We start from the raw sequence: 14,444 nt of genomic DNA on the forward strand, positions 1-14,444 counted from the left end.
CCATGTCCATCCACATTGGCATAAGCACATTTTACTGGATATGCAAAAGTGGTCGGCGGGTGGGGGGGCTTAACTGCAAAATAATCCCACCACTAACCTTATTCATTGGATTAGCATCTTGTGATCTTGATGTATAGTTTTCAAGGTTGCACGGGGTAGATGGTTTGCACAAGATACGTTCCCATTTGGAAGACAGTGAAAGAGATCTACCAACATGCTCTCTTTTCCCTCACACAAGTCATACTAACATGCCTTCATTCTAAAGCTTGATGCATGAGCTCTTGATCAGTACTCCCCCTCTTGTTATAGTAAAACATAAGCTGCAGAGAATGTTGCAAAACCCTAGCCCACAGGTCCCCCCTTTCCACATTAGGGCAGCCCTCCCTATCCTGCCTCCACACCACAGCCATCAGCCACATGGTGAGACATGCCATGCTACCCAAATCATCACCTTGTACCTTCATGTGTATATATATTCCTCTCCTCTTTACACCTAATTACACTAGCGAGCTACCTAGGCTCATATTTGCGCCTAGCTCCTCCACAGCTAGCTGCCTAGCTCTTCTCCTCCATCACAACAAAGATGGTAGGCAAGCCACAGCACCATCACCATGGCTCCTCCTCCCTTGGGGCAGAGGAGCTGAACCTCTTGCACATGGCCAGGGGATCCCCGGACGGTGGCGGCCGCGGTGGTGGCGAGAGCCGGGGCGCGCTGGGCCAGTGGAAGTGCAGGCTGCTGGGCTCCCTGGGCGGCCTCCTCCCACGGCGCGCGCGCTGCGTGGTGTGCCTGCAGGTGCAGCACGTGACCGGCCTTCCCCCGGCGGCGGAGGGGCGCGGCGTGGTGGTGGGGTGGCGGAGCAAGGGCGGCGAGGGGGAGCACACGGCGCCGGCGCGGGTGGCGCGGGGCGCCGCCGCGTTCGACGAGGTGTTCCTGCACCACTTCAGCGCCGGCGGCGCCACGCTGCGGAGCTTCACCGTGTGGGCCGCGCTCCTGGACTCGCCCGCCAACGGGGATCTCGGCGCGTTCCCCGTCGACCTCACCGAGGTCGCCGCAGCGGAGACCTTCAACCCCAAGTTCGGAGGCAAGGTGCTCAGCTTCCCGCTCGGCGGGGCGGCGGCCGGTGCGGTGCTCACCGTCAGCATCTACTGTAGAGTGATGGAGCCCGAGGAGAGCCATGGAGCGAATGGTATGTTACTGTTTAATTATTGATCATGATGCATAAACTCTTTACCTCTACTATACAATGCAAATACATGCAATATTCGTATACACAATAATTTATTCATCAAATTTCAAGACCTTAATTTCTCGATGAAACAAGCTAGTTAGTTTGTGATCGGTGCTCACATTATATGTTCGTGCATGGTAGAAAGAACTCGACATTGTAGCTAGTTTTGATGTTAGTGGCTGGCGTTGATGTAAAGATGGCCTTGTGAACATATACACGAAAAAAAATCAAAGAAACCCTAGTGATTGATGTGATCAGTTGCATCGTGGTCACGTAGGCCATGCACGAGAGAAGATGAAGAACAAGGGCAAGGGCTCGTACGCCTCCTGCCTGCCGGACCTGAGCTGCCTCCGCAACCGGCAGGTGGCGGCGGCGTCCGGATCGGCGCGCCGTGCGACGTCCATCCGCTCCGACCGCGGCGGCTTCATCACGATCGAGAACTCGGTGGCGGAGATGGACGGCGATGGCGCCGGCGGGGCGGCGGCGTTCCGCGTGGCGGAGGACGTGGACGAGGAAGGCGCGGGGTTCATCACGATGGAGAAGGGCACGGTGTCGTCGCGGTCGAGGCGGCCGCCGCTGCCGGATGCGGTGTCGTCGTCGGCCGACGAGGAGGACGAGAAGCCGTGCCTGTTCATGGAGCTGTCCGAGGAGGCCGCCTCGGTGGCGTCGGCGTTCGACGTGGACAAGGTGGAGGACGAGTTCCTGGCGATGCTGGAGGACAAGTACTGGGCGCGGAGCAAGGAGATCGAGAAGGGGCTGAGCGTGAGCCTGGACATCGGGCTGGACCTGGGCCTGGACCTGGACTCGCTCATCAAGGACGCCGAGATGGAGCTCGCCAAGGCGGAGCAGCGTGGAAAGAGCAAGGTCGGCGCCGCCATCGTGGAGGAGGAGGAGTACAAGAGCTCGTCCGGAGTGGAGCGCCAGGGAGACCACTATGAACTCCCACTCTGCCGCTTCCACCGGATGCTCCTGGGGCTTTGGCATTCGGAGAGCCCAATATAATCTGAGAGAGCTAGTTACCCCCACCTCGATTATTAATTTTTCGGTGTACTCATGTTTACTGTCACATGAATATGTTGATTCAGAAATGTATTGCAATTTGCCTGCTGTAACATTGGTAAAAAGGACAAAAGAGAAATCATAAACTGGATCACATCGTCATGTTGGTTCTTCAATCAATTCTTCTTTCAGCTCATTGATGACATGCACACGGGCTATTTGATCTCTGCTCATAGGCAGGCAGTCTTCGTATAGCTAAAAAAACTGGGCAGGAAAATCATGCATACAGCAAAAGCTAGCCGACCTGGTGCAATGTCTCTGATTATAGGGCAAAGCAGGGCGAGTGTATGGGGATCCACCAGCAGAGCCGGTCCCCACAGGCCACATATCAGCAGGGCCTGATTTCATGCCCCTCCTACCGTGGATTACACATACGTGTTCACAGATTTCAACAGCCAGGCGAGCCTTTCGACGATGCAGGTTCCAACGAATCAAAGTGCGTCTCAACAGAACAAACAAGATGTCCACAAGTACCAGTAAAGCATCCGCGGATAAATTCCACGTGTGGTTATTTTACACAGGCCACTCAAAAATGAAACACACCCGAAAATGCCGAACCACGTCATTGCCTACCTAGCTAAAATTATACAGGTTACACAATATATCGGATTCAAAAGACAAAATTACTCGCCAAAAATGAAGCTACTTGATAGATGCAAGCTGCCCCTACGCTAAAGAAATGTTTCTGTGTACAGGTACAACAAAATAAGCAATCTACCTGGGCTGGCCCTGGATCTTGAAAACCTGCAGGACCCACTGCCAAGAATGGTCCCCGATTACGATGGGTAATGGCAGAAGTTCATACAATTTGATTGGTACGAAAACCTCCCTTCCACCTATTTTGCAACCGTGATGTGGTTTTCTAAATCCCATACCACAATCTTACCATCCAATCCTGTAAAGCATGTGGTGAGGAATGTCAAAACGTGTTCAAACAAAGAGCTGGGAAGCAACTGGGAAGTTCAGCTATGTATATAGTATTATAAACCTGATGTGCTGAATCGTTTTATAGTACCATCCCTTCCTTTTGTCAACGGCACGATACACCTGATGATATGAAGAAATTATTAGTCTGTCAGAAATAAGAGCACATCACTGGAAGTACCAAAATAGAGATGAAGAGCTAAAGGGTGTACGTTATGCAATTCTCATGGGCACCACCTCGCGGCTTTGATGGTTCAACAGTGTCGCTACTAGTCCCTTGCTTTGATTGGCCATATAGCTTTCCAAGGGCTTCAGAGAGCTGAAATATATTTTTTTTTCTGTATTAGTTTGTGTGATGTTGACTTGGTGAGTTCAACTCAGTCACTTAGTTTGTCATTGTCATTGATCAGAACTTCAGCAGTACATAGCCATCAAGTTGCAGTCAACTACTACTAAATTAAATTTTATAGCCCTGAGAAAGCTCCATGTAACTACGTTTAGCATTCAATAAAGTCAAATTACACAAATAAGCAGTAATTGCTAGATATAACAGCAGAGTGCAAAAAAAAAGGACTTACACTGGTCACTATCTGCTGAGTAAGGACCAATTTTCCTAACCAGTAAAAGAACTAGATTGGTTTGGCATCTAAATAGGTTACAAGCCACGAAATAGATTGCTTGTGAACCTTTTTGACAAAGAACTCCATTTCCGTAATTCCATTAGGGCCTGCTTGGAACAGCCCAATCCCAGCCCACCACTGGACTGGACCGGGATTGGGTGCATCTAAACAAAGCCTTACCAAGAACCAGCAGCATAAAGGTCTGGACATACTTTACAACTGAAAAGAAATCCTGAATCAGATAGCCCACCAAACTGTTTTTGCAGGCAGGGCCTGCAATATAGAAGTAGCAACTAGAGGCAAACTGGCCATTGGCAACTCTTGCAACATTTCTGTATGAGCAAATGAACGACAAAGTTCAAACCAAACTCCACAATTCAGGAAATTGTTGGTTCGCCAAACACTTACCCATGCAGGAAAAAGCAACCTTTTGGTGAACAAGGAGAGAATAGCACCCTCATATAGTAGCAAAATAGCATCAAAGGTATAATGTGCATAACCATCCACAAAAACAAATAAAAAATAGGGAAGAAAAAACAGTAGACCTGTGAGGCTTTTGAAGTTGATGGGGTAGCTTTCCTCTCATCCAAGAATCTTACAAAACTCCTACACGACAAAAGATGTAGCTATGGTGAAAAGAAATATGGACATAAAACACGGAAAGACTTGGGTCATGGATGAAAATCAGAGCTAAAACCTGTAGAAATTTTTTTGATCAAAAAAGAGCAATGGAGAATTTTGCCAGGTTACTGAGACTAAAAGAATTAACAGACTTAAAGTATCCATAGCAATTAACATTATTTGTGAAGGAAGCAATGACTCAATTCATAGCACATCAAGAATAAAAGGGAAAGGAAATAAAAGAATATAAGAAAAGAGCTGCCACATGAATAAAGAGCTGCCACATGAATCTTCACTTACCAAAGCCCAGTCTGATCTGCAGCAAAGATCATAGGATTGCAGTCAAATCCAACACCAATCACCATGCGTTCAGAGACAAAAAGAACCTGAAAGTTTGAAGAGTTGTTCAACATTATGAAACTCAGAAATCACCACATGCAACTAAATAGTATCAGAAGGGAAAATGCTGACCCACATCACGGAGAGGCAGATCTCGCAGCGTCAAATTTTGTGCCGCAGGAGCCGATTCAACTTCATCAACGAAATAAATCATGGAGTTGTGCCCTGGCAATCAAATTAAATGTCAGCAGAACAGCACGGTTGCTATGCATAACAAATAGTGTGGTGAAAAATGATGCAGATTTGACAAACTCTCAATAACAAGAATCTGGTAGAGGAGCAAGAACCTGCATAGGCTAATGTTTTTCCACTTGGTGACCACCTTACACCAAATGTCCAAGTAGATGATAGATCAAGCTGAGCAATTTGCTGCATCCAAACAGGAGAAGAATTTTAAAAGGATATAGACTCACTTCCACAGGAAAGAAAATAGATTTAATGTAAAGCATTGTTCTCATCATGGAAAAAATAATGATCTACCCAAATTCTATGACAAATGAAAGGATTTGGGGAAGCATTCCGCACAAAAATATAACTCGCGTAAAGTTAAGGTTAGCTTAGCTCATGAGCAGATGAAGTCTTATTTTCAACAGTGCATAAATAGTCGGTATACTTGAAAATTTTGCTACTACTGCCAAAAGTTATAGATGTCCAGTTGTGTGTCATTAGCCTAGCAAGTGATGCGACAAATAAATGGGGAAACATATCTGAACATTGCAAAGGTACAAATGCGAGAGATATAGTTACATTCAACAGATGGGATAATATTGAATGGAAGGATTTTTTATAAAAAAATACCTCTCCAAATTTTGAATCAGTTGAAGTGCTCGATTGTGATCCCCTGATCAGAAGTGAAAAAAGGTATGAGACAAATAAAGCATTTTGAAGATCCTAGATTAATAGTAGATGTAAGGCTATCATGTTCCACCTTGTATCCACACCCTTGATGAAAGTTGAGAATACTCTGCATTTACCATCAGTAGACGTTGTTGCAAGATATATCTGAAGACAATAGCAACCAAACCAACATTACATTCAATGGGAAAAAGTCTTGGTCTACATGAACAACAAAAATAACTTCATCACATTCTCTAATATTTTTATGGCCTAGATGTTAAATGTTCTAAAAAATGGCAGAAATACGCCACAAAGAAAACATATTGAGAACACCAAAAATAATCGTGTCATAAATTCCCTACTGAAGACTCTCATTACTTTAAAGGGGATGCTAATAATAAACTCACATTGTTTGGATGCCAAGCGATACTAGTGACAGAAGATTCATGCCTTTTCCTGATAACCTTGCTAATCCACCTGTAGCACAGCACAGGATAAAGACAGTTAAAGATACACATCAAGAATGCCAATATGTCACATCAAACTCACTAACTGCAAGAACTAATCAGTATAAAACATGCTCAATGGCTCATCAGTCACCAATTGGGATGTACAACACAAGATAATGGAAAACTAAGGTCATCTAGAAAATGATGGTCGATAGATCAAAAGGGTAGGTAACTGGGGACAAATACCAGTTGTTTTCTTGTTCATAGTAGCAAATACACACAGATTTGGCGCCACTTCCCACAGCAAACTTGTTTTCTGCAAACAATACAATAGCGTTCTAAGAAAAAATGTAATAGTCACTCATAAAAGTAAATCTAATAAACAACAAAGCACCGTACTCAAAATGTATTTCTATCACATGTTTAGCTTACAAGTAATACATTCTTTCAATATGATCAGCATGGTATTGCAACAAAATGCGGAAGCAGGGCCAAGGTAATATGAGTAACTAAGGTAACTAAGTATTTCATATGTTAGCATCACAGGAAAGAGAAATATGTTAGCATTACAGAACTCAACTAAGGTCAGTAGTCAGTTGCTTATTACTTAATTTTGAGCTATCATCTATCAAGGAACCAGGTGAGCACAAGCTGCAAAGAAATAAAATATTGAACTTCAAAAGTCTCATATTGTGTGTGGAACAGAAGGGGAGAGCATTACACTTGGATAATCCATTCATTTCACCAATAGGGTTTGAAAATGTCCAGTTTGTAAAACAGAATGTGAAGGGAAAATAAAAAACTAACCTTTCGGGCTCCATTGAACACATAAAGCTGCACGGTTTAACTTTAGGATAACAAGGGTAGGTACCCAATCAGATCCTTCTTGTGTCCAAACATATCTGCAGACAATGAAAGGAAAATGAAAAATAAATATGCATTTATTAACTGTTGGAGTACGAATAAAGACACAACTTCAAGAAATCTGTACTTTGGTGTATACTTACGAATTTCTATCATGTGAAACTGTTACAATTTTGTTGGATGATCTACTCCAATCTATTCCCGAAACTATTTGATCATGCTGCAAGATATAAATATAAACAGAAATAAGATAATGGGTTGCATTCTAATAGGTAGCACAAAAGATTCCTTGTGAGAATAAACAGGACCATTTACCTTTGACAGAACATGAAGTTTCTCCCACTTGTCTTTGATAAACTTATAAATATGCAATTCATTGTTGTTTGGACAAAAGGCGATCACTGGAAGAGAGAAAAAGTTCCCAGTCGAATTAAAGATCAAACTCCATGATAGGTGCAATTACAAAATGGTAAAAGTGGCCAATGCCATGTATGTTTAGCTTTATTAGAATGCAAGCAATTTTTTTTTCTTAAATTGCACAGGGCTGTTTGCAATTGCAAGCAGACACATCATCTACTATGCAGCATTTTCCTACAAACAATAGAAATGACAAAGCAACTCGGCAGTAGTGGAAAGCTATGATTTGTTTGCCCATTTCAAGGTAAATATTTATCGCAATAATGAATCCCATGATCTATTACTCCTACAGACTATTAACATCATAACGAAAATACTTAATATAAAAAGGAATTCAAGGATTTATTCACCCATTCCAAGTAACTCACACACTTCTCAAAGAGTACTTGGGCATTAAAGTAAATACTATGCATATTTAGTGGTAGTAGTAGTATGGTTTCACATGCTCCTCTATTAACAATAGTAGTAGGATAGCAAAACGGAGTTATACTAGGGCAAAAATAAACAAAAAGGTGTCTTGAGAAGGTGCCTATGGCAAACACTGGTCCATTTCACTTTATAACCATGTCAATTCGACAATTCCCCAAGATGGTCCATGGAGGAAGACACATTCATAAGTGTACAAAAGCGCAGGAGCTACTGCTAGGAGGCAATATTCAGGTATACCACTACACGTCTCATCACCATTAACTGAATCCATCAAATTTTCGTTTAACTTGACATTTTTATTAAACTGTCATGAGGCACAATTTAAATACGGTTCAGCTTAACAGAAAACATCCCAAACGTCAAATCCAAATGGCAGCAATACATAGCTGTACAGAAAAATGGTGAAAACCATGAGCATCCCCCAACAAAATAGTCCGGTATCTGATTGGTCGTGGAACAACCCTTAGACATGGCAATTAGCATTTGATCCCCACGGATGACATAGGTACTAATCCCGCACGAACCGAAACCCTAGGAATCCGATCCTGAACCCCACGCGCACTATTCCGAAGCCCCCGTGCCTGGTCAACCAACGAAAAGAGCCAGCCGCGGCGATTCAGAATCGAAACCGAATGGCGCCCGTGGAGCGCGAGATCTAGAGACGGAGGGGGGAAGGGGAGGGGCGTTACTCGACTGGTCGGGGCTCCAGGCGTGGCAGGTGATGCACTCGGCGAACTGGTGGATCGCCACCGCCGCCGTCGCCGCCATCGGGGACGCGAGGCGAGGGGTGAGGCCTGTGGGGGGCGCTCGAGGCTGGTGGGACGAAATGGTCGACGCGAGAAGAAGAGAGAGAGGTGGAGTGGAGGCGAAGGGAAGACAAGGCAGGGGAGATGGAAACGCTCGCTCCACAACACTATGCTGCTAGGCCATTAGGCACTGCCTGCTGCCTCTTGCTCCATTTGCAAGTGGCGAGACTGATAGGATGGGCGCACGCACGCACGGCCCGCGGAGCCCACCGGCCCACCAGGCAATAGCAGCAGCGAGGGCCCACTGCCGTCTGCTCACTGGCTCTTGTTGCTCATTCCTCCTCACACGCTGCCGCGTGGACCCAACAAGGCAAAGCTGTCTGATAGCCTTGGGTAGTTACTGTTTGGTGTTGGCATCGGACAACACCTGCCCTTCAATGGTGCTATGATGTGTCTGCTCATTCATCTCGTCTTCATCATTGACATAGCCAGTAGCAAAATCATGCTCATCACCATTAGCTTCAGGCCCAGCTCATTTCAAGTTAGAAAAATAAAATAAAATAAAATAAAAGGTGAGAGATGGGAGAAGAATCCCCATCTTTCGCTTTTGTACAAACACTTTCTTTTGTCCCGGCCATCGGAATATAGCTGCAATCATTGTCCCGCAAGCTACGGTGGAGTGATAGCAGCTTCTCCATCATCACGTCTACTATTATTTGTTCTCTGGACGCTTTTCTTTTCTGTGGTTTTCAGATTCTCTGAACGCTTTTTCGCAAAAGATGACCACATATCTTGAGTGAGACGAGCCTACACGCTCACACACGGGCTGACTGCCTGGTGTGTCCCAAAGGCCGATCCATTTTGGGCCAAGATGGAAGGTCCAGTTCATGCCACCCTTTTGTTGGGCCGGGGTGCATCCGGTTCGTTTCTTCTCGAGTGTGTACTGCGCGCCTGCGCACCTTGAATTGCAGGCTTTCATGGATCTCTCTCACGTGCGCGCACACAGGGAGAGAAGCACGAGCAAGAAGATGAGCAGAGCTGTGGAGCACTTGCCTAGATCCGGGTCTGACACTGAGAACATGCACGACAAGTTCAACACATGAGCAGGCACATGACGTGGGGGAATCTTTGGATCCCTTGGGACCGAGGTTTCGCCAGGACACACGTTACACGATTGGCGATTCGTTAAAAAAAAAACATACTAGCATTTCTGGCAAAGCACTGCAACAAAATGTATAAAGAAAAAAAAAGCTTTGCATACATAATCCACTTCACTTGCATCGAAGTATGCTACACAGAAAACACCAGGGCCACGTCGTTGTGCGCAGCGTCGCCTCGCATTTTTCGCTGGCTCCATCTCCTTGTCGCCCGGGACGGGGGAGGGGCCCGCGTGCCAGCGGCACACTCACCGGGAACAACTGCCAAAACAGGAGAGCGCGTGCCTTTTCTCACTCCAGCTTTGCTTACCCCACCACCAGGCGTCCTACCCCACCTGTCAGGCACCACAAGGTCGCGGTCGCCGGTGGACGGGGACCACAAGATTACCGCACATCCCACGTGACATGGTTCCTCCAACTCCCACTGCATGTGCGGCCCGTACAGCCCGGTCCACCTGTCCGTCGCGGGTGGCGCCAGTTGCGGCCAGCGAGTAGAAATACACATCCACACACACACACCTCCACTGCCTTGCCTTGTTCAGTTCCGCTTCTCTTCGTCTTCCTTCCTCCCCCCACCTCGCGCAGATCGGAACGGTGCACGAGCGGGCGAGCCAAGAGGGAAGGGAAGGAGGTTAGGCGGAGGGGGCGAGGCGAGGAACCAGGCAAGATGCAGTACAAGAACCTGGGGCGGTCGGGGCTGCGCGTCAGCCAACTCTCCTACGGCGCCTGGGTCACCTTCGGCAACCAGCTGGACGTGAAGGAGGCCAAGGCGCTGCTGCAGGCGTGCCGCGACGCCGGCGTCAACTTCTTCGACAACGCCGAGGTCTACGCCAACGGCCGCGCCGAGGAGATCATGGGCCAGGCCATCCGCGACCTCGGCTGGCGCCGCTCCGACGTCGTCATCTCCACCAAGCTCTTCTGGGGCGGCCAGGGGCCCAACGACAAGGGCCTCTCGCGGAAGCACATCGTCGAGGGGCTCAAAGGCTCGCTCAAGCGCCTCGACATGGACTACGTCGACGTCGTCTACTGCCACCGCCCCGACGCCTCCACGCCCATCGAGGAGACCGTCCGCGCCATGAACTGGGTCATCGACCAGGGATGGGCCTTCTACTGGGGCACCTCCGAGTGGTCCGCGCAGCAGATCACCGAGGCGTGGGCGGTCGCCAACCGCCTCGACCTCGTCGGGCCCATCGTCGAGCAGCCGGAGTACAACCTCTTCTCGCGACACAAGGTCAGTCAAATCTCCCATTCCATTCCCTCGAAATCTCGATTCCATCCACGAATAATGCGGATTTCACGCCATGGATTCCGTGCAATCAATCCCAAGGTGGATTCCACGCCTTGGATTGGTACTTGTCGCGCGCTGTTGAGCCGTACTTGCGGATTTGGTCGTTGATGGGGATCCTAAATAGGAGTAATAAGTTCCTCCAGTAGAATGGTCAATGGATATAGTATTCAGTTAACCGTACTCGCTGGATGTGGTACTCCCCTCTGGGAGGGATGTTTTTTTTTCATGTCCCGGGACGCAGGACTGTTGAAACGGGAAGGGGATATTTGGTTGATTTAATTGGAATTCGGTACAATTACTGCTGCTGCGAAAGTAGATCATCATGGTACCTTGACTCTGGGTTGGAATCATACTTGTATTAGGTAACGGTTCTTATTGGCATTTACTCAGCTCTTTGATGAGGCAAAGTAGATAGTTGGACGGGAATGGCGTCCCCCATAGATTCTGTTTTGTATGCACGCATGGTCACAGAGTATGTTCTCTCCATCAGCAAGGTACCTGGTTTGCTCATGAGAGCATTGGTTTGTTGGGATGAAGATGACAGATCCCCTTCCTCATCGACCTGATAGCTCGGATAGTATGATAACTATCAATCCATTTCCCCGAGTGTGACTACTAAAAATCTAATCTTTCCTGATGGAACCTACAGCTCTGCACAGCTCTAGGAATACTGTAGCTACCAAACTAGACGGCGATGGCAACCAGGCATTGTCGTGTATGCTTTTGCACCATGTAGAATGCCAGGCATATAAGACAGCTCAATGCTGATAATGAAATGAATGCTGTGGTATAACAACATGGTATGGAGTTATGGACAGCTAGACCGGAAGGAATATGCTTTTATGCTAACATTAAAAACTTAATTTGATCTTTAGTTTCAATCAAGCCGTCAATTTAGTATATGGTTTAAACTCACTATCAAACAGGAGAAGGCACCAACCTATCGCTGTCAACGTTGCATTCAATTAGTTGGTAGTTGTCAGGTTAGGAGCTCACTAAACAAAATTATACAAGTCATGCAAATTGCCTGTGCAAGTTGTTGTTCCTTTTTTAAATTCTTGCCTTAAGTGTTGCAGCTGGGATGCAGAAGTGTTACGAAGTTCAGGAACACACCTTGGTTAAAGCTACAGCAATAACAGCATAATGTTACACAAAAAAAAAAACATAAGATTCGCCAGTGGTGTATGGATGTAACCAGAGATAAAAAGAACTGTACTCAGACCAAACTGGATGCAGTTGTCTTGGAATGCAGGCAGGGGAGGGATCTTTCTTGGTTGGTTCCTGAATAATCATGGAAGCCTGGGATATTAAATCACATTACCTATGGTGTTCCAAATGAAACAGCAATGTTTGGATGGAAATTGAAACAGCAAGTTATGTAGTCTAGCTTTTATAGGAGCTTCTAATCTGCATCTTGAGAGTCTAGGGTAGGTTACATGTTTGTCGGTCGTAGGGTACTCTACATCTGACTTGCAATAAGTCTGTTGCTTCTCATCCTTCAGTTATATTATTTTATAACTTTGTTAGGATTGCTCAATCCCATGTCCATTTTACATAAAAAGTTCAGCGGCATAATAAAAAAAAATATGAGTTTGAAATAGTAACAGGTTTGCCATTCATTGTTGTGAAAATATTAGTTCATTTTTAGTCTATGTAGTGAATCAGATACAATTTGTTGCATGCCTAATCGCGCAATTCACACCAGTTTGGCTGGTCAATTTCCAGTATGAGACTTTCTGATATGGAACTGCCATTTTTCACTATTAAAAGCACCCGTATTTATTTCTGTCTGTGATATTCCTCCTCCTTTGTGTGGACATATTCTATTTGATCGCATGGTTCAATAGTAAACACCATTTACTCTTGAATGATTTCCAAAAGTTTTTGTTTGAAATATATCAGCCTATGCATGCAGTTTGCCTTACAAAGAGCGCTGCTTTTCTGCAGGTTGAGTCCGAGTTCTTACCTCTTTACAGCACCTATGGCATTGGTTTGACTACTTGGAGTCCTCTGGCTTCAGGAGTACTTACCGGAAAATATGGCAAAGGGAACATACCTGCTGATAGCAGGTTTGCCCTAGACAATTACAAGGTAATTTTTTATATTAAGCCAGTACTTTGTTTGAAGAGTTTTTTTAGGAGGCTTAAGACAGTACTCATGCCCTTAACTACTAGCAATTCTTAATACCAAAACTTTAAGGTTTGCTCCTTCAGCCTCATAATATGTTTATCTCTGTGTCTGTGAGCACATTAGGATACTATTGCTACTATGGTGCTAGCGAATAAAATAGCAAAACAGCCGATTTCCATTGACCAACATTGTTTCAACTACACTGCTATTGAATCATGGCGTAAAACACTAAAACCCTTAACTGGTGTATCAATTATGCTAATGATTAGACGTTAGTTTATGGTTGGCAGATGCCACACTGCAGAATCAATTATTTGAATGTAACATAACTTTGCAGGAACTAACCTTTTCCTTAGCAGCTACTAGTTCAGTTCTTCTTTATTAACTTTTATCTTAAGTTTACTAATATGTATTCTGTTATGCCTTCTGAGTATTTCATTATAGCTGATCCGTTTCATGTACCTTGGGTTTCCAGAACTTGGCAAACAGATCCCTGGTCGATGAGACGCTACGGAAAGTGAATGGGTTAAAACCTATTGCTGCTGAACTTGGTGTTTCATTAGCTCAACTTTCAATTGCTTGGTGTGCATCAAACCCCAATGTCTCTTCTGTGATCACAGGAGCCACTAAAGAAAGCCAGGTACATTTTGCACAACTTCTGTTCCGCAGAGAATTTTTGCTTAGTTAGGCAAGCATTCCTAAACAGGTAATATTAACCTCCGGCCCATTGGCAACTGCATGAACAGATTGTGGAGAACATGAAGGCTCTTGAAGTTATTCCTCTGCTGACTCCGGAGGTGATCGACAGGATTGAGGCAGTGGTCCAAAGCAGGCCGAAACGCACCGAGTCATACAGGTGAAGTGGTACAGACTGCAGAATGAGTGCCAGGGAGGGATTCGGCATTCATCTGATTGAGTTTAGGCCATGCTACCTCACCAGCGTTTGATGTCATGGAACTATATGCATGCTTTTGTGTATTCTCGGTGTCCCTGTCGTGGTGCTGTGTTCCAAACATTTCCCATGTGGTGACCACTTTGTGGTCACAGACAGCAGTTTGTCCTGTGTGTATTCTGCATTTCCCGGTGGCATCTATTCCGATTCCTGGTATGCCATGTTCAGCTTGGACCATTCCCACCGGCATCGTTGTTGCTTGCGAAATTTATCGAGGACTCTGTATGATCCTTAACTGCTGGTTGTGCTGCAAGATTTCTGGAGTGTGATCCTCTGTTGTATCAGCTCATTCTGTTGCTTGCAGTTGCAGGAATTTCCTGTCC

General features: G+C 45.8%; 3 protein-coding genes across 3 annotated transcripts; 2 read left to right on the top strand and 1 right to left on the bottom strand.

Annotated features, from left to right (window-relative positions):
* The first annotated feature begins 528 nt into the window (after positions 1-528).
* LOC111258172 lies at positions 529-2,404 on the top strand. Its single transcript, XM_022829010.1, has 2 exons — positions 529-1,187; positions 1,507-2,404. The coding sequence occupies exons 1-2, from the start codon at positions 584-586 to the stop codon at positions 2,229-2,231; spliced, it is 1,329 nt and encodes a 442-aa protein (XP_022684745.1). The 5' UTR covers positions 529-583; the 3' UTR covers positions 2,232-2,404.
* A 321-nt stretch (positions 2,405-2,725) lies between these two features.
* LOC101775991 (actin-related protein 2/3 complex subunit 1B) lies at positions 2,726-8,780 on the bottom strand. The gene is made up of 15 exons (XM_004954320.4): positions 8,538-8,780; positions 7,318-7,403; positions 7,146-7,222; positions 6,946-7,040; positions 6,385-6,454; positions 6,097-6,166; positions 5,781-5,854; positions 5,651-5,693; positions 5,140-5,221; positions 4,929-5,017; positions 4,754-4,839; positions 4,378-4,438; positions 3,425-3,531; positions 3,277-3,335; positions 2,726-3,183 (listed from the first exon to the last, which is right to left on the bottom strand). The coding sequence occupies exons 1-15, from the start codon at positions 8,614-8,616 to the stop codon at positions 3,125-3,127; spliced, it is 1,137 nt and encodes a 378-aa protein (XP_004954377.1). The 5' UTR covers positions 8,617-8,780; the 3' UTR covers positions 2,726-3,124.
* A 1,483-nt stretch (positions 8,781-10,263) lies between these two features.
* On the top strand, positions 10,264-14,370 carry LOC101776396 (probable voltage-gated potassium channel subunit beta). Its single transcript, XM_004954321.4, has 4 exons — positions 10,264-10,982; positions 12,987-13,130; positions 13,645-13,809; positions 13,916-14,370. Exons 1-4 carry the CDS (start codon positions 10,419-10,421, stop codon positions 14,027-14,029), a joined length of 987 nt encoding a protein of 328 aa, XP_004954378.1. The 5' UTR covers positions 10,264-10,418; the 3' UTR covers positions 14,030-14,370.
* The last annotated feature ends 74 nt before the right edge of the window (positions 14,371-14,444 follow it).

The sequence above is a fragment of the Setaria italica genome, chromosome I (genome assembly GCF_000263155.2).
Source record: "Setaria italica strain Yugu1 chromosome I, Setaria_italica_v2.0, whole genome shotgun sequence".
NCBI lineage: Eukaryota > Viridiplantae > Streptophyta > Magnoliopsida > Poales > Poaceae > Setaria > Setaria italica.